The sequence below is a fragment of the Leptonychotes weddellii genome, chromosome 6 (genome assembly GCF_054177405.1).
Source record: "Leptonychotes weddellii isolate Sample4059 chromosome 6, ASM5417740v2, whole genome shotgun sequence".
Taxonomy (NCBI): Eukaryota; Metazoa; Chordata; class Mammalia; order Carnivora; family Phocidae; genus Leptonychotes; species Leptonychotes weddellii.
In genome coordinates, this window is record NC_138374.1 from 108058142 (window position 1) to 108064793 (window position 6652).

General features: G+C 56.5%; 2 protein-coding genes across 2 annotated transcripts in view; one reads left to right on the forward strand and one right to left on the reverse strand.

Moving 5' to 3' along the window:
* Positions 1 to 6652, forward strand: part of PLXNA2 (plexin A2) — a 210468-nt gene that overhangs the window by 188738 nt on the left and 15078 nt on the right. Inside the window, exons 21-26 of the mRNA XM_081824896.1 lie at positions 394 to 536; positions 1190 to 1458; positions 3373 to 3439; positions 3656 to 3802; positions 4429 to 4588; positions 4963 to 5066. Of these exons, the coding sequence (XP_081681022.1) occupies positions 394 to 536; positions 1190 to 1458; positions 3373 to 3439; positions 3656 to 3802; positions 4429 to 4588; positions 4963 to 5066 (890 nt within the window). The remainder of the gene's footprint in view (positions 1 to 393; positions 537 to 1189; positions 1459 to 3372; positions 3440 to 3655; positions 3803 to 4428; positions 4589 to 4962; positions 5067 to 6652) is intronic.
* CR2 (complement C3d receptor 2) overlaps positions 1 to 6652 on the reverse strand; it is a 436172-nt gene that overhangs the window by 89516 nt on the left and 340004 nt on the right. The window lies entirely within an intron of this gene.

The following is a 6652-nucleotide window of genomic DNA, read 5'->3' on the forward strand; positions in this document are numbered from 1 at the left end:
AAAAAAAGGGGAGCAAAGCTACCTGTTCTTGTCTTCACTTCATCCCCTTGGCCACTGCCTCTCAGCTGTTTCCGGAACCTGCAGGCCCATGCATGACCCAAATCACAGTGTTCTTCCGTTTTCTTTGTTTTAACTACCATTACAATACATAGAAAGACACGTCAAAATTATGCATCAGCATAGAAGAGGAAATAACATAGAAATCACCCACATGCCCACCACCTACGAAAGGAGGCCTGGAGAGATCGCATCCCTTCTGGAGATGCGCCCCTACAACCCTCCCTGTCTCTACACCCCAGGCCTGCCCCTCCTTCACAAACGTCTTCTCCTGCCTTCCCCCTCCCCTGCGTGGGGTGCCCTCCTGAGCCTCCTTGTCTCCCTGCACTTGCATAGCTTTTGCTGAGCTCCAGACAGACATCAATGAGCTGACCAGTGACCTGGACCGCTCGGGAATCCCCTACCTGGATTACCGCACCTACGCTATGCGAGTCCTGTTCCCTGGCATCGAGGACCATCCCGTGCTGCGGGAGCTGGAGGTAATGCCTGCCACCCTCCCCAAACCAGCCAGCCGAGCGCAGGGCCTGGGTGTCCGGGGAAATGCAGATGGGGCCCAGCAGCTCAGAGGAGGGTCAGGAGGGATGAGGAGAAACAGCTGGGAACAGCGTCACCACAACAGGAAGATCATAGCCAAGGGGGGCACGCAGTCTCTTTGGGATGATTCCAGGGGAAGGCTCATTGTCATTTTTTAATTAATGACTAAATTAATTAACTAAGATCCTGCCATATTCTCAAATGGATCTAAGGTGGCTTACGGAAAGGACATATGATTCTGGGAGGCTTGTTTATTCACGTGTTGGTTTGTTTTACTAAAGATAATAAATCAGGGCAGAAAGGATTAAAGGGAGACTGGTAAACCAAGCAAGTCTAATGGAGTCTCTCCTACTGAATCCCTGGAAGAATCAGATGGATGGTGTCCCCTCAGAGGGCTCTGCCTGGAGCCAGGCCCCCCAACCCAGTGGACGGGCGGAGCAGACCAGAGACTTCAGAGACCAGCCATTCCTAGGGGGGCGGGGGTGTAGCCAGGCAGTTAGAGAGTCCTGTTGCTCTCTCCAGAAGACCCTCAGTGCCAGCCTGGGCGGGGAGGCGGGAGGCTGTCCTCTGAGGGCGCACCCCTCCTGCCCATGCCCAGGTACAGGGGAATGGGCAGCAGCACGTGGAGAAGGCCCTGAAGCTCTTCGCCCAGCTCATCAACAACAAGGTGTTCCTGCTGACCTTCATCCGCACCCTAGAGCTCCAGCGCAGCTTCTCCATGCGCGACCGTGGCAACGTGGCCTCACTCATCATGACGGGCCTGCAGGGCCGCCTGGAGTACGCCACCGACGTCCTCAAGCAGCTGCTCTCGGACCTCATCGAGAAGAACCTGGAGAACAAGAACCACCCTAAGCTGCTGCTGCGGAGGTCGGCCCCGCGGCCGGGGGCGGGGAGGGCGGCGGGTGTCCCGGGCTGGCCAGCAGGGCCTGGCTGGAGCAGCACGACAGGCTCCCCACCCCCAGACGCGACCCCACTCACCATGGCCTGAGCCCACGCGCGGCCCCTCGCAGCACGGAGCCTGAGCTCCCCGGGGCCCTGGGTGGCCGTGTCCGCCGCTGCTCAGCCTGATGGAGGAGCCCGGGTCTCCGCTCGCTCGAGCCCCAGCTTGGCCACCCACCCGCTAGCGGTGTGCCCCCAGGCCTGTGATGTGGCCTCTCTGCTCCTCAGCTTCCCCAGGGCAGCGGTAACACCGTCTCCCGGGCTCCCTCCCTCCCTCCCTCCCTCCCGGGGCCTCTGGCGCCTAGCTGCCCAACACAGTAGCCACCTGTGGCTATGAACTAAAATGAGATAAAACGTAATGTTCAGTTCTTGGTCGTGCGAGCCGCCTGCCGAGGGCTCAGTCACCACGTGCTGGCCACCATATTGGACAGTGCACTTAGAGAACATTTCCTTCATGGCGGGCTGGAGATTTGGTGCGGCCTATCCCTTCAGCGCCCAGTTTCCAGGATCCGAATCACCAGCAGCCAGCACATGCCCCCTCCCCAGGTGCCATTTTTCCTGGCAGGAGAGAGGCTGGAGACCTTGGCATCCATTCCCCGAGCCCACCCTCCCTGGAGGCCCCAGGGAGCCGAGCAGAGCTCTGGACCTCCTCTGGTAGCAGGGGTTGGAATGTGCCTCCTCCATTTCTCCGCCCCCCTCTTTAGCCTGCTCCTAGCTGAGGTCTCAGGCTTCCAGACCCCACGTGGGGTGAAGAGGGAGGAAGAATGTCTTTGTTTCATGAGCACTGAGCCCCCATCCTGCCAATCTGAGCATTAGAAACTCTCATTAAGAACTGTTGTATTTAAATTAGAGCTAATCTCAGGCACAATGCAGAAGAGGGTGCTGGGAGGGGCCAGGGGACAAAGCTACAATTTCTTCTCCCATTGTCACTCTCCCCCAGGCCCAGACTGCTGAGCAGCCCTGGCAAATGCCTGGGATTTACTGCAACCGGAGGGTATAATTTGCACCACGTGTGGGGTGTTAAAATACCCCTCGGCATCCCCATCACTGAGGGTCTGTCACAGCGGCTTTGTTCCTGAGTCCCCAGATCTGCAGCCCAGGATAGGGGGTGGGGAGGGCTGGTGTTTGCAGAAGCAGATCCCCTGTCTGTTAAACACTCATGTCCCCTGCTCTCCCCCTGAGCGGCTGGGATCCATGACCCCACACGACAGCAGGAACGACAGCCAATACTTACGGAATAGTGCTTACTGGGGGCCAGATGCTATTCTTAGCACTCTACATATATGTTAACTCATCCAATTCTGACAACAGCCCTGAGGGATAGACACTATTATCATTGTCCCCATTTAGAGATGGGGAAAATGAACCCAGAGAGGTGAAATGACCTGCCCAAGGTCCCACAGCCAGTATGTGGCAGAGTCAGGATTGGAATTCAGGCAGTCTGATTCTGAGAGGTGGAGGGGCACGTACCAGGGACCTCCTGGGTATGAAAATGGAGTATTCAGGCATGCAGGGAATCCCAAAGGGACAGAGAAACTCTGTTTCTCATCCTGAGGCCAGCAGGAAGTAGGAAGAACTAGAAATTGATAGCCCTGTGGAAATGGGGTACTTGATGCCTTCATCTGCAGACCCGGAGCACCACTCCATTTCCACAAGGAATTGAGGCCCAGGAAGAAAAAGCCTCTGGTCCAAGGTCACACTTTCACCTCTGGTGTCCTGGCTCCCAGCTCTGTGCCCTTTGATGCCCTGTTGCTCTCTTGGGCCACGATGCATACAAGCCAGACCCCCTCTCCGAGACCCCTCCATAAAGGACTGCCCCTCACATCCCTTCTCCCTCCCCAGGACAGAGTCTGTGGCTGAGAAGATGCTGACCAACTGGTTTGCCTTCCTCCTGCACAAGTTCCTGAAGGTGAGAGTGGGAGCGAGCCGGGGCCAAGAGTTGAGAGCAAGACAAGGGACTGCTGCCCCAAGCCTGGCCATCAGGGCTGCATGGGGGGACGCCTTGGGAATAGGAAGCTGCCCGGCTGGGGTGCTCCAAAGCAAGGCGGGCCTAGGAGCCTGGCCAGGAGAGGGAGAGGAGGAGACAGGTGCCAGCCCACCCCTTGTGCCCTGCCTGTGCCCACAGGAGTGCGCGGGGGAGCCCCTCTTCATGCTCTACTGCGCCATCAAGCAGCAGATGGAGAAGGGCCCCATCGACGCCATCACGGGTGAGGCCCGCTACTCTCTGAGTGAAGACAAGCTCATCCGGCAGCAGATCGAGTACAAGACCCTGGTGAGGAGGCGGGGAACTCAGGGGACTCGGCAGACCTCCTGCCTTTGCTTCATACACAAAGCTAATCTGAGTGGTCAACAAAGAGGCTGGGAAACAGCATGGGAGCCAGTCTAAAGGCTATGCTAAGTGTTCCAAGAGCAGGGCATACACGCCTGGGTTCCCCCTCCCCGTCTCATTGGGTGGGCCCAAAGAGCTCTGTCTGCCTCTGTTTACCCTAGATGCTTGCTATGGCTGGGGGCAGAGCACCCTCCATTAGGTATGGGGAAATTAGCATTATGGGGAAGAAGATGAATTTGCTAGTTCCTAATACAGAGGCTTTGGGAGGTGGGTGGTCAGCCCTTGATAGACCTGGAGCCATCTCTAAACCCCCAGCATGCCTGGTCCCAGGATTACAGTCTCCCCCAAGCCAACCAGGGGCTAGAAAGTGGAGTCTCAGTTCTTTGAGAAGCATAGGCATGACTCAGGTTGTCATTTGGCAGATGGCAGGAAGGCAAGAGAAACTGAGGCACGGCCATTTCTCCTGTGAGGAGGATAAGCCTTGGAAAGAGAGATTCCAAGGCCTTGCTCCCTCTCCCTCAAGCAGCCCCTCGAACTCCCATCCTGTTCCCCCTCTATCATACTTGTAGATCCTGAACTGCGTCAACCCCGACAACGAGAACAGTCCAGAGATCCCAGTGAAGGTGTTAAACTGTGACACCATCACACAGGTCAAGGAGAAGATCCTCGATGCTGTCTACAAGAACGTGCCCTACTCCCAGCGGCCGAGGGCCGTTGACATGGACTTGGGTAGGAGGCCTGGCCTTGGAGTATGGGGGGCATGGGGTTGAAAAGTGGCTTCCGGGAGGGCATTTGGGCGACGGGATGGGATGGGGTGAGAAAATGGGAAGCCCCTTCCTGCCCAGGCCCCTCCTGGGGGCATGACTAGGTCCTGCCCAGGTGAGGGACCACAGGAAGTATTTCTCTTGGGACACTGCCTGCCCACACTTCTCCCCAGCTCTCTTGACCCCATGGAGCCCTGGACGTCTCTAAGCACTATGGGTCGCACCAGCTTGGAGCTGGGGTTGCCAGGTCGCTAGAGGAGGCAGGACTGGGTGACCCTGACTCCCAGCCCCTCCCCCCCGCCCACTCACACTGCTACCTACACCACCCCCTCCCCCCAGAGTGGCGGCAAGGCCGGATCGCCCGGGTCGTGCTGCAAGACGAGGACATCACCACCAAGATTGAGGGCGACTGGAAGCGGCTGAACACGCTGATGCATTATCAGGTGAGGGCAGGGGCTTTGCACCACGACTTTTGACTCCCCAGATTGTTCCCTTCACTCCAGGGTTTGCTCTCAAGCCCTCGGAAGCCATCTCCCCTTTCCTCCTCCTTCTGAATCTAAATCGGAAATTCTCAGGCATGGTTAGGAAATCTGTTAAAATCATGAGTGCCCACGGGGCGCCAGGGTGGCTCGGTCGTTAAGCATCTGCCTTCGGCTCAGGTCATGATCCCAGGGTCCTGGGGCTGCATCAGGGCTCTCTGCTCAGCAGGGAGCCTGCTTCTCCCTCTGCCTGCCGCTCCCCCTGCTTGTGCTCTCTCTGTCTCTCTCTCCAGCTTGCTCTCTTTCTCAAATAAATAAATAAAATCTTTAAAAAAAAAAAAAAATGAACGCCCAGACTCTACCCCGAGAAACTGACTTAACTGGTCTGGGTAGGGCGAGGCATTTCTCTCCTGTGTACCTTCCATGTCTGCAGAAAAATTGCATATTGTGAGGTCCTCCGTAAGGTCACTGACCATAGGGATCTGTGGCTTTCTGTCCTCAGCATCTTACCGACACACCTTCCGCTACTCACCTGCCATAGAGCAGGGGAGTGGATAGATCTGTCTTCAGCTCTTGCATTCTGCCACTTACTGTAAGCTGGTGTCCTTGGTGAAATTAAGTTCTCGCCCTTCTCATCTGTAAAATGGAGTTCAAAGTAATCCCTGCCCCATAAAGTCGTGTGGAATAGATTCAGTACAGGAGAGAAAGTGTTCAGCACATTGGCAGAGGCACTGAATGAATGAATAATCAAAAAAAAAAGAATTCCAGCAAAAGAACAAAAGATCCAGGAGGGATCTATTCCCACCTCCCCCTCCCTCCCATGGTGGCTACTCATGGCTGGGGGTCTCTATAAGATTAAGCATAGGTAGGCTGGTTGGGATTCGGGAAAAATACTAAAATAGAAGCTGGAAATGAGAGACACCGAGAGAAATTAAACCAACCAGAAGAAGCGCCTCAGGCTGCAAGACCCTACGGGATTGCCTGATTAGTAACATCCTCCTCCGTCCTGGCCTCACACGGGGAGGGGACAGGGGGACTGGCAGGCTGGACTGGTGAGCATGGAGTTGCCACGGACCAGGCCACTGGGGGTCCAATAGGAGCTGGCTGGGAGGCTCTGAGGCACAGAGGAAGCTGGTGGGGGGCACTGGGGCAGCCCCAGAAACCTCCCTCTCCAGGCTCCATCCTCCTCGCCGCCCCCCAACTGACTGCGCCCAGCCCCAGATGGACTGAGTGTGGTGTCTGAGAAGAGTTCAAGGCTTTGCCAGCCATATTTGAACCCCTGCTTCTCCACTCATTGGTGGGGTGACTTTAACCTCCTGCAACCTTGGGCTCCTCATCTGCAAGGTGACATCTGGCTTGTGAAGGTGGTGGGAAGAATTAGAAATAGCAGATGAGGTACATAGGATGCAGACTTGCCCCCAGGGTAGTTAGAGCCCCCTGCCCGCCCCCCCCCCGCCGTTGATTCCACCCCCCCCCCTCCCCTCACACAGCACTTAGTGCGTCCTGGAGAACACTTGTTAATGAACCAGTTTGAGCCGAAGAAGAAAGCA